General features: G+C 55.1%; 1 protein-coding gene across 2 annotated transcripts in view; it reads left to right on the top strand.

Annotated features, from left to right (window-relative positions):
• The first annotated feature begins 5640 nt into the window (after positions 1–5640).
• The window catches only part of PLXNA1 (plexin A1), a 33873-nt gene continuing 16692 nt past the window's right edge, over positions 5641–22821 (top strand). For both annotated transcript variants that reach the window (XM_032971525.2, XM_032971527.2), the window contains exons 1-8: positions 5641–6213; positions 10566–11825; positions 18123–18305; positions 19968–20114; positions 20353–20453; positions 20788–20911; positions 21844–22000; positions 22301–22400. In XM_032971525.2, coding sequence (XP_032827416.1) covers positions 10629–11825; positions 18123–18305; positions 19968–20114; positions 20353–20453; positions 20788–20911; positions 21844–22000; positions 22301–22400 — 2009 coding nt within the window. In that variant the 5' untranslated portion in view covers positions 5641–6213; positions 10566–10628. The remainder of the gene's footprint in view (positions 6214–10565; positions 11826–18122; positions 18306–19967; positions 20115–20352; positions 20454–20787; positions 20912–21843; positions 22001–22300; positions 22401–22821) is intronic.

Consider the following 22821-nt stretch of genomic DNA (forward strand, 5'->3'; position numbering starts at 1 on the left):
CTCTCCCTCCCTGTCTCTCTCTCCCCTCTCTCTCCCCTCTCTCTCGGCGGTCGCTGTGCGCTCGCTCCACATAACGAGCGAGAGTCGTCTCCTAGCAACGAGCTCCCGTCTCCCATCTCCTAGCAACAGCCATCCTGCTGCAATAACCACAGAGCAGCCTCCATCCTCTCCCTCTCTCTCTCTCTTCAAACAGCCCCTCACCCCCCTCCCCTCCCTAGCTCACCACTCACCCATCTCTCTCACCCCTTGCCCTCACCCCTCACCTTTCAGCCCTGATTCCCTCACCTCTTTTTCTCACCTCGCACCGCTCACCACTCATCTATCTCCTCAGCCCCCTTTTACCACGCAGCCCTCACGCCAAACACTCTACCTCCTCACCCTGACGCCCACTCACCCCCTCCACTCGCTCCCCTCCTCTCAGCCCCCCTCTCCTCGCTCACTCACCCGACACAAACATTTTGCGGGGTGAGTGCCGGCATTGGTGAGGTACGGGCGACAACGCGGGTATAGGTGAGTTACAGGTGCGGTACAGGTGAGATCCAAGTGGAGCTGTATGTGAGGAACAGGTGAGGTACAGGTAAGGGAGTCTATGGGCCAATCTGGTCAGATCTCGGACGCTAAACAGGTCTGAGCCTGGGTAGTGTTGAATGGGCGACCGCCACGCATAACAGGTGCTATGGGCTACTCCTGTTGAGGAAAGCAGTGACCCCTGACCCCCCCCCCTCCTCCAATCCTTGACCCCCTCCCCCACTCCCCGGGGGGCCACTACGTAGCCGCGGTAATTAATTCAGTCATTGAGTGGAGGCGGACGGCCCCGGAAAGAGAGGGGGCAGGGAGGGGGACCCCACTCTTCCACCCTCCCCTTCTCTCACCACATTCTTCACCCTCTCCTTCCATCCCTCCCTCTCACCACATTCTTCACCCTCTCCTTCCATCCCTCCCTCTCACCACATTCTTCACCCTCTCCTTCCATCCCTCCCTCTCACCACATTCTTTACCCTCTCCTTCCATCCCTCCCTCTCACCACATTCTTCACCCTCTCCTTCCATCCCTCCCTCTCACCACATTCTTCACCCTCTCCTTCCATCCCTCCCTCTCACCACATGAGCGTGACATCTTTTTCACAAAAGATGTCACGCTCTGTTCTCCTTACCCCTTCCCTCTCTCTCTCTACCCCCTCTCTCCCTACTCCATGTCTATGCTGCCCCTGTTTTCTATGTAATATTTTTTTCTCTCTCACCACATTGCTCACTCACTCCTTCCTTTTCTCCCTCCCTCCCTCTCACCACATTCCTCTCTCCCTCTCAACACATTCCTCACTCCCTATCTCCCTACCTCTCACTCCCCCCCCACCCCTCTCTCCCTCTCCGGTCTCTCTCATTATATCCCTCATCTCTCTCCTCTCCATTTGCCTCCCTCCCTCCTTGCCCCGCTCCCATCACCACACTCACTCTCCCTGCTTCCCTCCGACCATCTCCTGGCTCGCCACTCTTACATGCTCTCTCTCTCGCTTTCTCTCCCTATCTGTCTCTCCCTCCCTCTCTCTTTCTCTCCCTCCCTTCCCTCGAGATTTCCCCAAATGTGTTCCAGCTGCCGCGACTCAGAGAGTGACCCTCCCCCCGTGTCCCCTCGCGCGCGCCTCCCGTGTACAAAACACGGGTACGCACGTGCACGCACAGAACACGTGTACACAAAGAACACGTGTACACAGATACACAAAGATCCCCCGTAAAGCCTTAACAGACTGTAGGGGCAAGTGCTGTTAGCGAGCACCAATAAAGGCCGGCACGGCACACGAGGGGGTGGGTGGCCAGCACCACGCCCGGCCGCCTTTGTCTCCCTCGTGGCGTCGTTTACACATCGCACCGGGTACTCGTTTGAGGCTGAGTCGACCTAGGCGAGGCCCAGGACCGGTTCAGATAATCGTCACCGGTGTTTGCCGTGAACGGGAATCGAACCCGGGTCGCTACCGCTCCCCACAAATACACAACACAGATACACACTCACAGTGTATGCGTATTGGTGAGTATGTGGGTAGCGGTAGGGCAGCGGTTAGCGCACTGCGCTACGAACACAGTATCCCGGGTTATGATCCCCCCTCACGGCCACCATCAGTGACGATTATTTAAACCGGTCCTGGGCCTCCCCTAGGTAGACTCAGCCTCAAACGAGTACTCGATATGGTGCGTTAACATGGCCACTCGGGAGATAAAGGCGGCCGGGCGTGGTGCTGGCCACCCACCCCCTCGTGTGCCGTGCCGGTCTTCATAGGCGCTCGCTTAAAGCACTTGCCCCTATAGTCTGTTACAGGCTACACGGAGGATCTTTGTCTTTGTGTAGGCGGGTGTGAGGAGCGGTGGTGCAGCAGCTAGCGCGCTGCGCTACAAACTCGGCGACCCGAAATTTCGATTTCCGCTCACGGCCAACATCAGTGGCGAATATCTGACCGTGTCCTGGGCCTCCCCTAGGTCGACTCGGCCTCAAATGAGTACCTGGTGAGATGTGTAAACAACGCCACACGATTTGGTGGCTCCCCACCAAATCGTGTGCCGCGCCGGCCTTCATAAAGCGCTGCTCGCTCGCTCACTGCACTTGCCCCAACAGCCTGCGTGGGCTACACGGGGGATCTTTGTAATTGTTTGTATAGGTGAGTGTCCATAAGGGGGGGGAGTTGGAGTTGGGGGGGGGGGGTATGTAAAAGGTGAGTGACCCGGGCCCACCCAGATGTGAGTGTGAGGGGAGCTGCCATATCCATAGTTAAGTTAATCGCAGCACTGCCATGCAAATTATATCGCAATGATCCATTCCCACTGTGTGTACGTTAGGGGGTCGAAGCCTCCCGCCCCCCCCCCCCAAGCCATGTTCTAATTACTCCGGGTTGGCTTGTGGTGGGGGATCTCTGTGTAATTGACGGGGCGTGACGTCATCAGCCCCCACTAAATGAGATTTCTCGACCGCGTGTCACGACCAACATTAAGACAAAGATCCCCCGTATAGCCTGTGACAGACTGCAGGGGCAAGTGCTGTTTCGCGAGTACCTATGAAGGCCGGAACGGCACACGAGGGGGTGGGTGGCCAGCACCACGCCCGTCCGCCTTTGTCTCCCCAGTGGCGATGTTTACACACCGCACCGGGGTACTCATTTGAGGCTGAGTCGACCTAGGGGAGGCCCAGGACCGGTTCAGATAATCGTCACTGGTGTTGGCCGTGAGCGGGAATCGAACCCGGGTCGCCGGATTTGTAGCGTTAACCGCTACACTACCGCTCCCCACCACGGCTAACACACCCACAAAGACAAAGCTCCCCCGTGTAGCCTTTAACAGGCTGTAGGGGCAAGTGGCGTTAGGCAGTACCTATGAAGGCCGGCACGGCACACGAGAGGTCGGTGATCAAGAACCAAGAACCCGGCCGCCTTTGTCTCCCCAGTGCTGATATTTACACACCCCACTGGGCACTCGCTTGAGGTTGAGTCGACCTAGATGAGGCCCATGACCCGTTCAGATGTCCGCCACTGGCGTTGACCGTGAGCTGGAATCGAACTCACGCGGCACAACATTCATATACACGGACACACTCGTGTGTGTATGTATATAATTGGATGTATATAATTGTGTGTGTATATGTATATATACGTGTGTGCTTAGTAGGGTATAAATGTGTGCATTCCCGTATATGTCATGGTGTGAACATGTAATTAGGTGCATCAGTGTGTGTGTATAATCTCGAATATACACAACCGTGTATCATTTTAAATGTGTGTATGTATAATTGCGTGTACTGTATACTTGTGTATGTATACTTATACATAGAATTGCGTGTGTGTAATCCTGTACATATGTAATCGTGTGTAATTGTGCATCAGCGTGTGTAGTGTGGATATGCAATTTTGTGTATATATGTAATTATATTTGCGTGATTGCCTGCATGTATTTCCGTATACATGTAACTGTGTACAGTACATGTATCTGTATGCACGTGTAATTGTGTATATCCTATTGTGTATACGTGATTGTGTATGTGTAATTGTGAAGACGTCACACAGTCGATGACCTCTGTGACCCGGCATTCGAGGCGCTGTCAATTTGAGATGATGGTGATGATGCGGCCTGGGGAGGCATTCATCGAGCAGTGGAGTGATCATGGCTGATGATGATTATGGTGATGTGAAGATGGTATGATGTTGAGTGATGTGATGATGGTAGTGATTCAGTGGTGATGATGATGATTGTAGTTATTGTGCTGATGAAAGTGTTTGATGATTTTGCTGCTGATGACACTGATAATTCGACTGATGCTAAAGATAATCCTGCTGCTGATGGTGTTGCTGATTATACTGCTTGTGCTGCTGTTGCTAATGCTGATGTTACTGATATTAATCATGCTGATACTGCTCCTGATGGTTATGCTGCTGATGTTGATGGTTTTGCTACTAATGATACTGCTGCTGATAATGCTGTTGACGCTAATTACTTTTCTGCTGATGATGCTGATGGTGTTGATGATGCTGATAATGCTGTTGATGATGCTGATAATGCTGTTGATGCTGATGATTGTTGCTGATGATATTGATGGTTTTGTTGTTACTGATGATGCTGCTGATACTGTTGTTGATGCTGATGATTTTGCTGCTGCTAATTCTGCTGATGCTTTTGCTGCTGCTGTTGCTACTGATACTGCTGTTGATGCTGATGATTTTGCTGCTGATGCTGCTGATAATGCTGCTGATGCTATTGATGGCTTTGCTGCTGATGATGTTGATGGTGGTGATGATGATGCTGATAATGCTGTTGATGCTGATGACTTTGTTTCTAATGCTGATATTGATGCTTTTGCTGCTGCTGATATTGCTGTTGATGCTGATGATTTTGCTGCTGATGCTGCTGATAATGCTGCTGATGCTATTGATGGTTTTGCTGCTGATGATGTTGATGGTGGTGATGATGATAATGCTGTTGATGCTGATGACTGTTTCTGATTGATGGTTTTGCTGCTGTTGATGCTGCTGATATTGCTGATAATATTTATGGTTTGCTGCTGCTGATGCTGCTGATATTGCTGATAATATTGATGGTTTTGCTGCTGCTGATGATGATACTGCTGTTGATGTTGATGATTTTGGTGCTGCTTATACTGATAATACTGCTGATGATGTTGGTGCTGATGATGATGGTTTTGCTGATGATATTGATGGTTTTGCTGCTGCTGTTAATGCTGATAAAATGTTGCTGCTGATACTAATAATGCTGTTGATGATTTTGCTGCTGATGATATTGATGGTTTTCCTGATGCTGATAATGCTGTTGATGCTGATGATTTTGCTGCTGATGATATCGATGGCTTTGCTGCTAATGATGCTGCTGATTTTGCTGCTGACACTGATGCTGCTGCTGATTATTTTTGCTGCTGACACTGATAATGCTGCTGATGTTAATCATGTTGCTGCTGATGATGCTGATGATGACTTTGCTGCTAACACTGATAATGCTGCTGATGCTGATAATGTTGCTGCTGATGGTGATGATGATGATTTTGCCTTGACACTGATAATGCTGCTGATGACTTTGGTACTGCTGATGCTGATCATGTTGCTGCTGCTGCTGATGATGCTGCTGCTGCACTGCGCATGCGCGTCCCGCCCGCCCGCCCGCGCGCGCTGCATTGTGGGCCACGTCTCGGAATGCGGAGCGGCTCCATCTCTCTCCGCGTCGGGCCCATCTCATCATCATCATCCTCCTCCTCCTCTCTCTTTCTCCTCCTCCTCCCTCTCTCCCTTCTATCTCCTCCACCTCATTGATCTCTCCGCCTTCCCGAATCACCGGGATCTCTGCGGCGAGCATCTCCCGGCACCGGCCCTCCGCCTCTCTCTCTCAGAATCCTCCATCCCCTCCCTCCTCCTCCTCCTCCATCTCTCTTCTCTCATTCACGCGTCTCTCTCCTCCATCTCTCTCTTTTCTCCTCTCTCCTCCATCTCTATCTTTTCTCCTCTCTCCTCCTTCTCCGTCCGCCCTCACGCCCGTTTTTCTCTCTCTCTCTCTCTTTGCCCCCCATCTCACGTTTCTCCCCATCTCCTCCTCCTCCTGCCCCTCCATATCATCTGTTCTCCCTCCGCCTCACGCGTCTCTCTCGTCTCTTCTCTCCTTTCTCGCTCTCCCGAGTGGCGATCTCCGGGCGCGGATCCTGCCTCCTCTTCCTCCTCCATCTCCGCACATTCCGGTGAGAGACGAAGAGATCGGAGCTCGAAACATCATCAGCAGCAGCCGTAGCATCAGCATTGTTATAAGCGTCATCAGAAGCGGCATTATCATGAAGATTGTCACAATCATCATCAGCAGTATAACTAGCATCAATAGCATCAGCATTAACAGCAATAATCGTCAACATCAGCATTATTATCACAAACATCAGCATCATCAACATCGGCAGTATCGTTAACATCATCAGCATTGTTATCAGCACCATAAGAAGAAACAGCAGTGTTATGAACATTATCACAATCATCATCAGCAGCAGCATCCCTAACATCATCAAAAGCATCAACATTAACAGCAATAATCGTCAACATCAGCATTATCACAAACAGCATAATCGGCAGCATCGTTTACATCAGCTTTGTTATCAGCACCATCAGAAGAAACAGCAGTATTATCATGAACATTATGACAATCATCAACAGCATCACTAACGTCACCAACAGCATCAGCATTAACAGCAACATCTTCATTATCACCATTAGTTTCACAAACACCATCATCAGCAGCAGCACGATTGGTGTGTGGATCATCATCAGCAGCAGTATAATCATCGTCAAACATCACGATCTTGACATCATCAGCAGCATTGTCATAACCTTAATTAACATCATTACTATACTCTTTGATTATTTCGGTAAAAGTCACGGAGGTAACCGAAAGAATCAGAGTGTGGATTCCTGCAGTCCCGAAAGCTTCAAATCAACATCATTACTCGCATTCATGTTTTGCCATCCCTGCCATTACATCATCGTGAGCATTATCATCATCTGATATCACGATCATCACGGCCCGCATCATCATAATCATCATCACCTTCACAATCATCACCACAATCATTAAATATCATCACTGTCATCATCACCGTCACCTTCATCAACGTCATCTTCATCACCACCATCGTCGTAATCATCACCGTCATCGGACCGATTAAATCATCATCATGAACCCAGTCATCAACTTCTTCATCTTTAGCCACGGCATGCACAGTGATGGTATCACGGTTACAATGCCTTCATCGCCCATCTCCACCATTATCGCGCCGTCATCATCATACCCATCATCACAACATCACAAAATGGCCAGGGCTTAAATTAAACCAGAGCAATTAAGAGCACACCACATCACATCTCCACTTCATCACATCACATCACACCACATCTCTTCACTTCATCACACCACATCACTCCACTCCATCACCACATCGCATCCCTCCGCTCCCTTCACGCCGCATCGCATCCCTCCGCTCCATCACACCACGTCGCATCCTTCCACTCCATCACACCACATCACACCTACTCAATCATGCTCCGTTAAAACACTTTCCACTATACCCACATCACTCCACCCACAATCACTCCATCAGACTCCCACATCACCCCCCCCCGCCCTCATCATCATCCCCCGTTAGGGTCACGCGCCGCCGTTGTTGAAGGTTTGGGTCGCAGTCCCTGCGGCGATAGCGGCTCCACAGAGAGGATACTGGGGGGGTGGTGGTGGTGGTGGTGAGGCAGCGACGGGGCCCTGATGGTCAGGCGGAGCAAAGAGGAGTGTGGTGGATGGGGGGCTTAGAGGGGCCATAGCCTGGGCAGGGATGCGATCGAGGCTTAGAAAGAGGAACCGCGGAAGAGGTGGACCCTGGTTCAGAGATGGGCAGAGGAGAGGGGACAGATTGGGGGGCAGAGTGAAGAGAGGGGGTGGGGGGGCTTGTTTTAGAGAGGAGTAGAGAGTGAGGGGGGCCCCTGGGACGCATAGCTGCACAAGTAACAGCTGCACACAGCTGTGCCCTTACAGCTACACTCGCGCACACCGTTCAGTGCACAGCACCCCTGCTGCACACCAATGCTGCACAGTGCGCCACACGTGTACATCGGCTGCTGCACGCTGCTGCTGCAGAACGCTGCTGCACGCTGCTGCTGCACGCTGCTGCTGCAGGACGCTGCTGCACACTGCTGCTGAATAATGTCGCTGCACGCTGCTGCTGCACGTTTCTTTTGCTGCTGCACATTTCTTCTGCTGCTGCACATTGCTGCTGCACGCTGCTGGTGCACACTGCTGCTGCACACAGATGCTGATGCTGCACATTGCTGCACGCTGCTGGATGGCGTAAAACGTGGTGGGGGTATTGGTGGTGGTGTTGGGAATGTTAGCGATGATGATGATGAAGATGGTGATTTGTGTGTTGAACACATCTCCGTGTGAAGTCTTGTAAACAGTTGGGGCAAGTGCTGTTAGCGAGCGCCTATTTAGGCGGACACGACGCACGGCGTGGGTGGCGGAGGCAGCACCACGCCGGGCCGCCTGTGTCTCCCCAGTGCGGATGTTTACTCATCGCACCAGGTATAGCAATACCCCGGTTCACGTCGGGGATGCGGTCGTGAATGGTGCGAAGACGAATATCGGAACGACGTAAATCAAAGCGATTTTACAGGGCGCGTGGAGGCGAAGGCCGAGGCGACGGATGACGAGGAAGGTCGGACGATGCTGTCAGCGACGTTTACTCGCAGGGGGTGGGGGTGGGGGGGGGGCGTTGTAGCGGCGACGCAAATCGGGTGGCGGCACGAATAATAAAATGACGACGTTCTTGCGAAACGACGCAAACAGGGCGAAGACGTAAATCGGGGTATTGCTGCATTCGTTTTTTTTTTAGCCCGAGTCGACTCGGAGGGGGGTGGGGGAGGTGGGAGCGCGGGTGGTGGAAAAGCCCAGGGACCAAATGCGAGAGCACCGCTCCCCACGGAGCGGATCCACAGTTCACGTCGCGCCGACCGTGAGAGATCGCCGCTCGCTCGGGAAACTCGCAGAGGTCGTCGCTGCCCCCCCACTGCGCAAAAACGCGCCAGACACCCCCCCCCCGCCCCCCCCCCCCCCCCACCACCACCACCGCCTCTCTCTCCCACCCCCCCGAATTTAGAGAGAAACAGCAGCCACCACCAGGTTGATTGATGATCCAGCACTCGCCCATTCACTCGGTCGCGCAAGCTCGCTCGCTCAGTCCCCTCCTTGTCGCTCTTCTATAACTACTACTGCACTGCTCTGATTACCGTGGGCCCTGAACTTTGCTCGTTGATTCACTCCACCCGTGTTTAAAATTCGGTCAGACTCTGAATGTGTCATCTCTTCCGCGCTGTGTTCACGACACTGCAGATCACAAGAACACACTCACCCACTCACCACACTGCAGGTCACAACAACACACTCACCCACCACACTCACCCACTCACCACACTACAGGTCACAACAACACACTCACCCACCACACTCACCCACTCACCACACTGCAGGTCACAACAACACACTCACCCACCACACTCACCCACTCACCACACTACAGGTCACAACAACATACTCACCCACCACACTCACCCACTCACCACACTACAGGTCACAACAACACACTCACCCACCACACTCACCCACTCACCACACTGCAGGTCACAACAACACACTCACCCACCACACTACAGGTCACAACAACACACTCACCCACTACACTCATCCACTCACCACACTACAGGTCACAACAACACACTCACCCACCACACTCACCCACTCAGCAGGTCACAACAACACACTCACCCACCACACTACAGGTCACAACAACACACTCACCCACTACACTGACCCACTCACCACACTACAGATCACAACAGCTCACTCACCCACACCACACCACAGGTCACCTCACTTCTCTCTCCACTCCTCCCTCGCACTGCTCCACTCTGGAACTCCCTCCCATATCATCGTCATAATCATCGTCTCTCTTCCCCAACTCTTTACAATAATAACCTTGCTTAATTCAAGAAGTGTGTCCTACACTTCTATCTATTAATACCTTACATAATGCTTTTTGTTGCTGGACGCTTGATATTTCGGGCTCGGCAACTGTGTTAAAAAAAGGTGTGGTGCAGGGACACTTGTGCCTCACCTGGCTTCAATTCCTGACTCGGGTACCGCTTTCTGCGTGGAGTCTGTATTTTCTCCCCCTGTTCTGCATGGGTTTCCTCTGGGTCTCTGGATTCTTCCTACCACAGCTAAATCCACAGTAGAACTGCTATTAGCCAAAACATGCCAATGCTGACAAATCCCCTGCAAATCACCCAATTGGGATCACGCAGTGACAGCAGCAGCAGCAACCTCGTCTCCTGCGAGCAAAACTTGGCAGGACCCTCCTGAAAAAGAGTGTTGAGACTCGGCGAGGCTTTCTCGGGTAAACGAGGGGAATAAAAAACTATAATAATAATCTGTGGGCGGGAATCGTCGGTGGAATAATAATGTGTGTGACGCTTGGCCGCTTCCCACTTCTCCGTCGCGCAGGTTCCCTCTAAACGATGTGACGCCGGCCACGGTGCATGAAGACAGACGCAGCCACGCTCAAGAATGACGCCCACCCGCCAAAGCGACGACGGGGCCCTCAGGAGGCCGCGGGCCTTGCCACTGACTCTGCTGCTCGCCTGGACGCTGCTCTGCCTCTGCCGTACGGGCGCCGGCGCCGGGCCCGAGCCAGCCACCTTCTCTCCAGACCTCGGCGACTGGAGCCTCAACCACCTGGTGGTGCACAACACGACGGGCGACGTGTACGTCGGTGCCGTCAACCGGATATTCAAGCTGTCGAGCAACCTGTCCCTGCTCCGGACGCACGAGACGGGGCCCAGCCGCGACAACAAGAAGTGCTACCCGCCGCCGACCATCCAGAACTGCAACCACGACCTCGCGCCCACCAGCAACGTCAACAAGATGCTGCTCATCGACTACGCCGAGAACCGGCTGGTCGCCTGCGGTAGCCTCTTCCAGGGCATCTGCCAGCTGCTGCGTCTGGACGACCTCTTCAAGCTGGGTGAGCCCAACCACCGCAAGGAGCACTACTTCTCGAGCGTCAACGAGAGCGGCACCATGTTCGGCGTGATCATCGCGGGCAAGGGCGGCCGCCACGAGCGCCTCTACGTGGGCACGCCCATCGACGGCAAGTCCGAGTACTTCCCCACTATGTCGAGTCGCAAGCTCACGCCCAACGCGGAGGACGCCGAGATGTTCAGCTACGTCTACCAGGACGAGTTTCTATCGTCGCAGCTCAAGATCCCATCCGACACGCTCAGCACCACGCCCAGCTTCGACATCTTCTACGTCTACGGCTTCACTGTGGGCAAGTTCGTCTACTTCCTCACGCTGCAGCCCGACATCGGCGTCCACGCCGACTCGTCCAGCGACCAGTTCTACACCTCCAAGGTGGTGCGCCTCTGCGTCGACGACTCCATCTTCTACTCCTACGTGGAGCTGCCCATCGGCTGCGTGAAGGACGGCATCGAGTATCGCCTCGTCCAGGGGGCCTACCTGGCCAAGCCGGGCCGCGTGCTCGCGCACTCGCTAGGAGTCGCGCCCGACGACCACGTGCTCTTCGCCGTCTTCGCCAAGGGCCAGAAGAGCTGGCGGCGGCCGCCCAAGGAGTCGGCGCTGTGCGTGTTCACGCTGCGCGCCATCAACGACGTGGTCAAGGAGCGCGTGCAGTCGTGCTATCGCGGACAGGGCCAGCTCGACCTCACCTGGCTCATCAACAAGCAGCTAGACTGCCGCGAGGCGGTGAGTGAATGGTGTGGGTGGCGAGTGGTGGCATGTTAGTCCGACGGTTGTTGGTGAGATAGATGCGTGTCCTGTTTGTCTGTTTGCAATGTTTTTATATTAAGTCCCCGCTGTTCCATGCAGTTTTTAGAACTGCTTTTTGTGTTTAGGTTGTTGTCCTTCCCCGCACCTCCGATTATAGCACGTTTGGCTATGTATGGTGCGAAAGAAGTTCTACATACATAGAGTCCCTGTAAACCCTCCCGACTCGTGTAACTTGCCTGCTACCATTCTCAACATGGTGAGCTTTGCTCAGAATAAGCTGGTTGAGTGAGCGGTTGTGGTTCGAGGAGGTGAGTGGAGCGTGGTAGGTGGTGTGAGTGTTGTGAGTAGGAGCAGCGAGGTGGTTAGTGGCGTGTTCACCGCGACCACGCTCGACACGAATCGGGCAAACATCACTCCGCGCGTGCACACCGTCGCTCGCCACCCAACTCCACGCTCGCCACAATCACTGTGTGCACGCCACCACCATGTTCACCCACACACCACTCGCCCACACGCACCCCACATACCCCCCACATACCCAATGCTGCCCTCTGGCCACCGGTGATACCAGGGGCTTAAGCACTGGTGTCATGTGTGCGGTGTGTTGTGCATGCGCGTGTGCGTAGTGTTTTGTGCGTGTGTGTGGCGTGTTGTGTGCGCGTGGGGAGCAGTCGTGTAGCGGTTAGCGTGCGGCACTGTCAACCCGGCGACCCGAGTTCGATTCCCACTCACGGCTAACACGAGTGGTGAATGTTTTAAACTGGTGCTGGACCTCCACTAGGTCGACTCGGTCTCAAATGAGTACCTTTTGTGATGAGTAAACTTCACCCCTCGAGGGACAAGGGCTGCCAGGCATGGTGCTGGCCACCCACCCCCTCGTGTAGTGTCGGCCTTCATAGGTGCTCGCTTATAGCACTTTTCCCAGCAGTCTGTTAAGGTTATACAGGGGTCCTTTGTCTTTATGTTGTGTGCGCGCGAGTGTGTAAGCGACCCTTTGTTTACACTTGGTGTGCACTGTAAACTAGCTGTGTGCGTCTTTTGGGATTCATAACACCAGCTGTGTGGTGCCAAACGCGCCAGCAGGATTATCTAAGACAGCCACACCACTCAGATACAACCACATCGCACTCACCAGCCAGATACAACCACACCACACACACCACTCAGATACAACCACATCACACTCACCAGCCAGATACAACCACACCACACACACCACTCAGATACAACCACACCACACACACCACTCAGATACAACCACAACACACACACTAGCCAGATACAACCACACACACCAGCCAGATACAACCACAACCACACACACCAGCCAGATACAACCCCACCACATACAACAGCCAGATACAACCACACAACGCACACTAGCCAAATACAACCACACCACACACACTAGCCAGATACAACCACACACACCAGCCAGATACAACCACACCACACACGCTAGATAAAACCACACCACACACACCAGCCAGATACAACCACACCACACACACCAGCCAGATACAACCACGCCACACACACCAGCCAGATACAACCACACCACACACACCAGCCAGATACAACCACACACCAGCCAGACATAACCCCACCACATATACCAGCTAGGTACAATCACACCACACACACCAGCCAGATACAATCACACCATGCACACAAGCTAGACACAACCACACCACACACCAGCTAGATACAACCCCACCACGCACACCACCCAGATACAACCACACCATGCACACCACAGCCAGATACAACAACACCACACACACCACAGCCAGATACAACCATACCACACACACCACATCCAGATACAACCACACCACACACCACAGCCAGATACAACCACACCACACACACCACAGCCAGATACAACCACACCACAGCCAGATACAACCTCACCACACACCACCCAGATACAACCACACCACACACATCTGCTAGACACAACCACCCCACACACACCAGCCATATACAACCACACCACACACCACAGCCAGATACAACCACACCACACCCCAGCCAGACACAACCCCACCACATACACCAGCTAGACACAACCACACCACACACCAGCCAGACACAACCACACACACCAGCCATATACAACCACACCACACACCAGCCAGATACAACCACACCACACACACCAGCCAGATACAACCACATATACCAACTAGCCACTCCCAATCACACGAGATGGCTTCACTAACCATCCTAATAGCACACTTGGGACAGCCATGCCAGGCGACCTTAACTACACATTTGGGACAGCCTCACCAAGCATCATAACCACGCACATGGGACAGCCTCCCCAGGCATCATAACCACACACTTGGGACAGCCTCACCAGGCATCATAACCACACACATGGGACAGCCTCACCAGGCATCATAACCACACACTTGGGACAACCTCACCAGGCATCATAACCACACACTTGGCACAGCCTCACCAAGCATCATAACCACACACTTGGAACAACCTCACCAGGCATCATAACCACACACTTGGCACAGCCTCACCAAGCATCATAACCACACACTTGGGACAGCCTCACCAGGCATCATAACCACACACATGGGACAGCCTCACCAGGCATCATAACCACACACTTGGGACAACCTCCCCAGGCATCATAACCACACACTTGGGACAACCTCACCAGGCATCATAACCACACACTTGGCACAGCCTCACCGGGCATCATAACCACACACATGGCACAGCCTCACCAGGCATCATAACCACACACCACACACTTGGCACAGCCTCACCAGGCATCATAACCACACACTTGGGACAACCTCCCCAGGCATCATAACCACACACCACACACTTGGCACAGCCTCACCAGGCATCATCACCACACACTTGGGACAGCCTCACCAGGCATCATAACCACACACTTGGCACAGCCTCACCAGGCATCATAACCACACACTTGGCACAGCCTCACCAGGCATCATAACCACACACTTGGCACAGCCTCACCAGGCATCATCACTGGTCATGTGAAACGGTCACCGTGGCCAGCTCAGGAGCCACACGGTGCTGTGGCGACACAGCTGTGCCGGGAGCACACAGGCTGAACCTTGTTCCATTGTCTCTCCCGGCGTCCCTGGTCAGGGCAGCGCATTGCAGACTCAGCGACGGAGCTGCTGCCGCCCTTGTCATGATGGTATTGGAGTGGCCAGGGGCGAGTGGCCAGGGGCGAGTGGGCAGCGGCGAGTGGGCAGGGGCGTGTGCCCGATTACTGGGCTAACACACAATGGGGGGCAGCGGTGTCGCTGACCACAACTATCATCACCGCCGCTATCGCCGCCACCATCGCCATCACCACCACCGCCGCCGCCATCACCACCACCACCATCACTGCCATCACAGCTGCTGCGATTCACTCCCTTGGAGTGCTGCAGCCTGGTGGGCTCTGAATGGCCAGGTCCCAAGGCAGCCATTTCCAGTAACAATGAGCCCTGTGAGGAGCCATGCGGCGAGGGAGGGACAGAGGGAGGGTGGGAGGGAGGGTGGGAGGGATGGGATGGTCGGACGGCACGCGGACGAGGTGGTCCTGCTTGGGGTTGCCACCTGTCCGGGAGTTGGCATCTGTGTTCGGGTGGCAGGCATTGATTTGTACCCAGATCTAATGGCACTGTGCTGAACTTAATCGCAGTGAAGTGCACAGTTCTGATGGACCCCGTGCTGACTGAGAGGTCCGTCCACAGTTGGAGAAGGCGACAACCCACCCTCGCGCACCTACTCACTCGCCCATAGAGACCCACAGACTCGCACAGAGACAACGCTGACTGCAGCAGTGTTCGGGATGTAAACCCATGCACTGTGAGGTCGAGTGGACTATTGGGGCAGCCTTGCTGCGTGCAGGCCGGACTGTGTGGGAGAGGGTGTGTTGGTGGATGTGTCAGTGTGAGTGTGATTGGATGTGTGTTAGTGGGTGCCGGTCCTTGGCATCCCCCAGATCGACTCAACCTTAAATTAATACCTGATGTTGTGTGTGTAAATATCAGCACTGGGGAGATAAAGGCGGCCAGGCATTGTGCTGGCCCACCCATCCCCTCATGGGCTGTGGCGGCCTTCATAGGTGCTGCTCGCTAACAGCACTTTCCCCAACGGTCTGTTAAAGGCTACACGGGGGATATTTGTGTGTGTGTGTGGATATTGGTATTCAAGCATTTTCATGAATTCTGCGTGCGTGTGAGTAAAATGTGTTTGAATGGGTGAGTGTGGGTTTGCACGGATGTTTGCCTTTCTGTTTGTGTGCGCGTCTGTGCGCTTGTGTGTGTATGTGATTGTTTGGGGAGCGGTAGTGTTGTGGTTAGCGCGCTGTGCTACTAAACCGGTGATCCGAGTTCGATTCCCGCTCACGGCCAGCACCGGTGACATTTTTTTGTACCAGCCTTGGGCCTCCCCTAGGTCGACTTAGCCTCAAATGAGTACCTGGTACAGTGTGCAAACACCGGCACTGGGGGAGACAAAGGCGGCCAGGCATGGTGCTGACCACCCCACCGCCTCGTGTGACATGCCGGCCTTCATAGGCACTCGTTAACAGCACTTGCCCCAACAGTATGTTAAGGCTATATGGAGGATCTTTGCTTTGTCTTTGTGTGTGCGATGATGCTCGCAGTCGTGTCGAGTGGTTGACGCGCTGCGCTACGAATTTGTCGTTTCTTACTCGCGGCCAGCACCAGTGGCGAATATTTGAACCGATCCAGGGCTTCCCCTTCACATGCGCTCGCTAGCAGCACTTTCCCCTACAGCTTCTGAAGGCTATATTGGGATCTTAGTCTCTAATGATACTAATACCAACGTGCATGTGCCCTGGGCAATGTCAGGAGTCGCGCTGTGGTTGTTGAGCTGTGTGCGCGTGGCGTCGCATTTTATCTCGGAGCGCGTTGCTGCCCGCTTCCCGCGTCTGTTGTGAGCTTCGCCCCGGCGTCGTCCCTCTCTCCCCGGCGTCGTCCCTCTCTCCCCGACGTCGTCCCTCTCTCCCCGGCGTCGTCCCTCTCTCCCCGGCGTCGTCCCTCTCTCCCCGGCGTCGTTCCTCTCTCCCCGGCGTCGTCCGTCTCTCCCCGGCGCCGTCCCTCTCTCCCCGGCGCCGTCCCTCTCTCCCCGGCGTCGTCCCTCTCTCCCCGGCGTCGTCCCTCTCTCCCCGGCGTCGTCCCTCTCTCCCCGGTGTCGTCCCTATCTCCCCGGCGCCGTCCCTCTCTCCCCGGCGTCGTGTCTCATCCCTCGTTCGTGCGCCATCTCCGCTCATTTACCTAGGAAAGCTCACGGAGTCTCGTGATTTCAGGAGAATCTTGCCAGGTTTTTGAAGGGGTGGGGGGGGGGGGCGGTGATTGCTGCTGTGTGTGTGTGTGATCCCAAGCGAGTCATTTGTAGAGTAATTTCACACAAATGGCAAATGTGGACCGTGACGCCGGCACGCAAGCAGCCTTCTCTTACGAATGTCGTCACTGGATCTGTAACGTCCACTCTGAGTGAAGCAGACGGCGCGTAGTATCATCATCATCATCACGGTCGATACACACCACGACTGCATTATTAACCAGGGCCGCCCAGCGGATGCGGAATGCGAACCTCTGCAACAAGCGGCGAACGCGCTTCCAGCTGGGCCGCGTCACCGCCCGTCAAACCTTGCGTCTCGCGCGAAATCCCCACGGCAACGCCGCTCTCCAGTTCTCAAAACCATAGCAGTGCAACTGTCCCTCGGTTAGAAACCCGCATTGGCGTGGAGCCATCGTCTCCCTTGACTCGCGGGCGCGAATCGCCAGCGGCAACTCGCTCGCACAGCGGCACCTGTGGGAGTGAGTGAGTCTGTGAGCGTTTGTTGGCGTGATTGGCTCTGTGTGAAATTCCCTTTGTAAATGCGCAGAACTACTCAGGGGGTTATATATTTAAAGTGTGCCCGCGCGTGTGCGTGTGTCATCACGCGTGGGTAGCGGAGTGGGTGGGTGGGTGAGTGTTCGTGTGACGCTATGTGTGTGAGCGGTAGTGTTGCGGTTAGTGCTACGCTCACAGCCAACACAAGTGACGAGCATCTGAACTGGTTGTGGGTCTCCCCTAGGTTGACTCGGCCTCAAATGAATACCTTGTGCAGTTTGCAAACACCGGCACCGGGGAGACAAAGGCGGCCAGGCATGGTGCTGGTTACCCACCCACTCGTGTGCTCTTCGTTCACAGTGCTCCCCTCATCAATTTATTAAAGTCTATACCGGGGATCTCTGTCTCTGTGTGACACTACAGCCCATGCAGATCAGCGATGAGTTCTGCGGGCAGGTGATCAACCAGCCGCTGGGGGGCACGCGCCTCGTGGAGGGGGTGCCCGTGTTCCTGGAGGCCTCCGATGGCCTCACCTCCGTGGCCGCCTACACCTTCAACGACCAATTGGTGGCCTTCCTGGGCACCAAGAACGGCAAGATCAAGAAGGTGGGGGGCATCGCTCGCTCACTCAAGCACTCACTCAAGCACTCGCACACTCCCACGCTGGCAATCTCCCATGCTGGCAATCTCCCACGCTCACACACTCCTACACTCCCACGCTCACACTCTCCCACGATTACTCACTCCCACGCTCACGCAAGCGTTCACATTCACCCGTTTGACGACTGTGGTCCCTTCCTTTCTGCGCCCGTGTTGTTGCTGCTCTTGTTGCACCTGCTGCTCCTGCTGCTGCGGTGCGGCAGTATGAGGGCGCTCGCCGCGTGGCATGAACGCTGCGTGGCATTGAGCGAGCAATTGGGCAGCCGATCTCGCCTGTAGCGTGCGCGGTCAGCCCACGTACTGCTGTATACCAGGCGAGGTAGTTAACATATCGCCCATCGTTTCTGGTGATGGGACGACTCGGGCGGATGCGGTGATGCACGCGGCCGGCAGGGGTTGGGCAGCTCGCCATCCATCATCGCCCCTCTGGGTTTTGCTGAATAATTATCAGCGTCATCCTCATCAGCATCGTAATGCTCCTCCTCCTTCCCCTCTCCTGTTGTCTCTTCTCAAGCTCGATTCAACGTCTAAAGCCCTCTCGCAACTTTCTGTTCTCGCGCGCGAGAATATGTTCAGGAGTTGGATGCCGAGGTCCTTCCGCTGATGATGCTTGCCACGACGAGAGGGCTTCAGCAGAGAGTTCGTCTGTGTCGTTTCGCTGTTCCTCTTCCTCCTTTGAAGGAGCGCAGACTACAGTGGTTTAATAAGTGGTCCACAGTTTGGGTTACCTGGCTACAATCCCACTCCTGTGGGTTCTCTTAAATTTTTCCATTCATGAAGGAAGGAGATGCACGGATCGGCCTGGTGACGTTCATGATGATGCCGTTGAGGATTCCACCACCAGTGTCTTTCAAGGGCCTCGATGATGGCGGTGCCGTTTGTTGCTGGCCACTTGGCCTTTTGGGTCTTTGGGACCTGCACTCAGCAGCTGCGTGCGTAGAGTTTCCTAGCGGCTGTGGCGCTGATGCTGCTGCAATAAAGCTCAGGTTATCGCCGTGGAGAACGCAGCGGTGTGCACTTGCAATGCGGCTCGCTCCTCCTCCTCCGTGTCTCCACAGACCACGCGCGTGCTGCTGACACCGCGTACAGCAGCATCATGCGTGTGAAAGTGGTGGTGGCTTAGTGCTCATTTACAAGGGAGGGGGGGAGGGTAGTATCCCCAGTTTTAATTAGTGGAGCGGGGCTCAGTAAGCACCGCCACGCGCTGCCTGGTGGGCGCGAGGCTCCATGGGGATGTGGGTGATGCGGTGGGGGTGCAGTGTGGGACAGTGCGGTGTTGTCTGGGGTGGTGCAGTGTGGTGCGGTGTGCACCCTGGGCTGTATGCAGAGAAGCACCAATCTCTATGTTAGGCTGCGCATGGAGCTCCGTGCTGGGTTCCACGTGGAGCACCGTGTTGAACTTCATACAAAAGTAGCATCATTGTTACCCGTGATGCAGTTTGGCGTCTCCATGACCCACAATGCCGTTACCCGTGATGCCACGTCGTGTCTCCATTACCCACGATGCTGGGCAGAGCCTCCGTTATCCATGATGCCGTGCATCATCTCCTTGACCCACGACTCCGTGCCGCGTCACCATGACCCACCATGCGGTGCGCTGTGCCGCAGGTGCGCGTGGACTCGGCAGGGCAGGCCCCCGGCGTGCAAACGGCGCTGCACTACGAGACTGTGGTGGTGGCACCGGGCAGCAAGGTGCTGCGCGACATGGAGTTCACGCTAGACCACCGCCACCTCTACGTCATGACCAACAAGAAGGTGAACAGCGGCTTGCACGCTCTGCATGACACCCGTCATGGACTCGCGTAGAGACCCATCATAGACTCGTGTATAGACCCATCATAGACTCACGGGGAGACCCACAGACTCTCGTCCAGATGTAGGTGGTGATGTGTTTGCGGTGGGAGTGCCGGTGTTGGTGATGATGTGGTTGCGCTGTGGGCACGGCGTGTGCGGTGCGGGTGGTGATGGTGGTGCGTATGTGGTTGTGGTGCAGGTGAGCCGCGTGCCCGTGGAGTCGTGCCATCAGCACCACAGCTGCGCCGACTGCCTGGGCTCGGGGGACCCACACTGTGGTTGGTGTGTCCTCCACAACATGTGAGTGTCAACCGCCACACGTGTCAACCGCCACACTCGCGTGTCCTCCACAACATGTGAGTGTCAACCGCCACACGTGTCAACCGCCACACTCGCGTGTCCTCCACAACATGTGAGTGTCAACCGCCACACGTGTCAACCGCCACACTCGCGTGTCCTCCACAACATGTGAGTGTCAACCGCCACACGTGTCAACCGCCACACTCGTGTGTCCTCCGCACACGCAAGTGCGGTGCGTCCCCGTGTCCGTGTGTCACCTCTCTGTGTGCTGTTGCGTGCATCTCCATGTGCGAATGTTTACCCGCGTCTCCCCGTGTCCCAACGTGCGTCTCAGCTGCTGCCGCTCGGACGAGTGTGGGCGGGCGAACGAGCCTCTGCGCTTCGCGTCGCGCAAGGATCGCTGCGTCCACCTCTCGGTACAGCCCAACAACGTGTCCATCACCATGGCCAGCGTGCCGGTGAGTCGCCCTCCTCGCCGCTCACCCCAACCCCTTTACATTCACTCAAACCCCACATCCCACGTCCCGCACCCTCCACTGCTCACCATTCAATCCTCACCCCTCGTGTATGTGTGTGTGTGGCGAGTGAACGTGTGTGTGGCTAGTAAACGCATGTGTTGCTTGTGTGTGTGACGAGTGAACGCGTGTATTGTGTGTGTGTGTGTGCGCGAGTGGCTAGTGAACGCGTGTGTGTTGTGTGTGTGTGTGCGCGAGTGGCTAGTGAACGTGTGTGTGTTGTGTGTGTGTGCGCGAGTGGCTAGTGAACGTGTGTGTGTTGTGTGTGTGTTGTGTGTGTGTTATGTGTGTGTTATGTGTGTGTGCGTGAGTGGCTAGTGAACGTGTGTGTGTTGTGTGTGTGCGCGCGAGTGGCTAGTGAACGTGTGTGTGGTGTGTGTGTGCGCGAGTGTCTAGTGAACGTGTGTGTGTTGTGTGGGTGTGCGCGAGTGGCTAGTGATTGCGTGTGTGTTGTGTGTGTGTGTGCGCGAGTGGCTAGTGAACGTGTGTGTGTTGTGTGTGTGTGCGCGAGTGGCTAGTGAACGTGTGTGTGTTGTGTGTGTGTGCACGAGTGGCTAGTGAACGTGTGTGTGTTGTGTGTGTGTGTGCACGAGTGGCTAGTGAACGTGTGTGTGTTGTGTGTGTGTGTGCGCGAGTGGCTAGTGAACATGTGTGTGTTGTGTGTGTGTGCGCGAGTGGCTAGTGAACGTGTGTGTGTTGTGTGTGTTTGCGAGTGGCTAGTGAACGTGCGTGTGTTGTGTGTGTGTGCGCGAGTGGCTAGTGAACGTGCGTGTGTTGTGTGTGTGTGCGCGAGTGGCTAGTGAACGTGTGTGTGTTGTGTGTGTGCGCGAGTGGCTAGTGAACATGTGTGTGTTGTGTGTGTGTGTGCGTGGCAGCTGACCCTGCGGCTGGTGAACGTGCCGGACCTGTCGGCGGGGGTGAACTGCACGTTTGCGGAGTTTGCCGAGACGGAGGCGCTGGTGGAAGAGCGGGAGCGAGTCAGCTGCCTCTCCCCCTCGCCCCGCGACGTCGCACGCATCCTCAGCAACCGTGGTGGGTGTGGGGGCGCACGGCGACGATGCTGGGGTGGGGGGGGCACGCGATACACTGGGGTGCAGAGGGACATGGAAGGGGAAGGGATATGGTTGAGGGATAGGGTCAGGGTTAGTGCATAGTGAGAGTTTTGTGGTTGTGTGTCACATGGCCTGGCACAGGCGCCGTGGTGACGTCACCGTCACTTGACGTCACCGTCACTTAGTGGCGAATGGCGGCTGTATTGGTATTGGATGTGCGTGTTCCCGCGGTTCAGTTGTAGTGGTGGTGATGGTGTGTGTGTCCCACGCGGTGCGCCAGGCGACACGCGTGTGGTTAGGCTGGGCCTGCGCTCACGCGAGACCGGGCGCGAGTTCGCCAGCACCGACTTCGTCTTCTTCAACTGCAGCGTCCACCCCTCGTGAGAGACGCAGCCACGCGCAACCGCAATCAACCAGGCGCAGCCACTACTGTTCACGGCCACAACCAATCGCGCGGAACCGCAATTAATCACGCGCAACCAGAATCAATTGCACGCAATCACAATCAATCGCTCGGAAACCACAATCGGTCACGCGGAAACCACAATCGGTCACGCACAACCACAATCATCCATGTGCATTCAACCACACGCAACCACAATCAACCATACACAACCACACACAGCATATACTCTGCTGCACACAGCCGCACACAGCTTAGTTCTATAGCGTGGTGGCGGTGGCAGCTGTATTCACTCTGTGGTTTCGCTTGTGGTTGTACATTACCTTGGTGGTTGTTCTGGTAGTTGCAGTTGTATATTACCGTGGTGGTTGTTGCGGTGGTTGTTGCGGTGGTTGTAG

Source organism: Petromyzon marinus, chromosome 46 (assembly GCF_048934315.1).
Source record: "Petromyzon marinus isolate PM22_M1 ecotype Great Lakes invasive population chromosome 46, UKy_Petmar_22M1.pri1.0, whole genome shotgun sequence".
In the NCBI taxonomy this organism is placed as follows: domain Eukaryota; kingdom Metazoa; phylum Chordata; class Hyperoartia; order Petromyzontiformes; family Petromyzontidae; genus Petromyzon; species Petromyzon marinus.